General features: G+C 39.7%; 1 protein-coding gene across 1 annotated transcript; it reads left to right on the top strand.

Annotated features, from left to right (window-relative positions):
• Window positions 1–5: 5 nt before the first annotated feature.
• On the top strand, window positions 6–581 carry LOC106321798 (cytochrome c6, chloroplastic-like; the record flags this gene model as incomplete). The annotated part of the gene is made up of 3 exons (XM_013760035.1): window positions 6–46; window positions 176–239; window positions 305–581. Coding segments are annotated over 3 exons (240 nt in total), but the record flags the coding sequence as incomplete, so codon positions are not given.
• Window positions 582–1,324: the final 743 nt, after the last annotated feature.

The following is a 1,324-nucleotide window of genomic DNA, read 5'->3' as shown; positions in this document are numbered from 1 at the left end:
TCCTTTCTTCCCAGGGAGCAACGCTTTTCCCAAGTGACCTCCAAAGGTAAGAACAACCAATGCTCTATGCTCCCAAGAGATGTCTTGTGTGCATCTATCAGATTCTGACAGGGAATAACTGGATAGACAGTTATTTGTCTCTTATGGTTTGCTATGGTTTTTACCTCTTTCACAGAAATGGAGTTGATACTGAGGAAGAGATATACCGTGTTACCTACTTTGGAAAGGGAAGAATGCCGGTGAGATCTTCTTTCCATTTAGCTAAATGATCTGAAGAGATCTATGACTGATGGTTTACTTACAGGGATTTGGGGAGAAATGCACGCCGAGGGGACAGTGTACCTTTGGACCGCGGTTGCAGGACGAAGAGATCAAGCTTCTGTCTGAGTTTGTAAAACTCCAGGCTGACCAAGGTTGGCCAAACGTATCTACCGATTAGCTAGTAGCAACAAAGATTAGTACAGTTTAATACAGTAAGAACATGCATCATTACATTGATGTTTATGTGTACCTTTCATGTCTAAAATTCAATGTATGGTGGCAAATAATATAACAAATAATATGAGAATTGGGACGCTTCATTGCAAACAAATGCTTATGCTCCAAGATATTCCATGAAGTACAACAAAACGAAAACATATATGTTCATAACTTTTTGCCTATTCTTGGCATTACAAAAATTATATTCCGAATATCTTGCCTCTGGAGAAAAATGTAGTGGAAAAGAATAGTGATTGTACCGTTGAATCCTCTGGTATGTTGTGCAGTGAAACTGTGAGAGCAAGCATAAGTTCACTCCTTTCATGGAGACTCACTCCGCTTTCGTTTCTTTGCATCGGATTCACCTAACTGCAACAAAAAAAAGCCATTCTCTGGTTCCTTAGTGTTTTGATGGAGTGGGGATCTGTTGTTGCTTGAACTTGGAATAAACTGATGTTCTTCAATCTCAGCCGCTGAGTCCAACACGGCTTCTATTTTGGATGAATGTTTAAGTTGTTTTCTTCTCTAAGAACTTGCTGGACATTCAAGTTAATAGGCTAAAAGTTCTCAGCCGTTTTACACCTCGAGGGTTTGGACACACTGGGAGATCGTGGAATAAATCGCAGCACACATTATACCGTTTCTCTGTTCTTGCACAGTTGGCTGCTTTCAACAAGCTTCCACAAACGTGGTTACATCATAGAGTGTAAAGGGCCAAGAGATCAATGCATTATTGACTTGCGGCACACACACACAAGTATTACTTGTCTTTAAAACTAATCTTGGAACATACAAATCAATTTGCAAAATTCAGACATAACATAACTTGCAAAACACACACACA

Source organism: Brassica oleracea, unplaced genomic scaffold, assembly GCF_000695525.1.
Source record: "Brassica oleracea var. oleracea cultivar TO1000 unplaced genomic scaffold, BOL UnpScaffold03067, whole genome shotgun sequence".
Taxonomy (NCBI): domain Eukaryota; kingdom Viridiplantae; phylum Streptophyta; class Magnoliopsida; order Brassicales; family Brassicaceae; genus Brassica; species Brassica oleracea.
The sequence above is the reverse complement of the archived record's forward strand: the minus strand, read 5'-3'. Positions and strand labels throughout refer to the sequence as shown.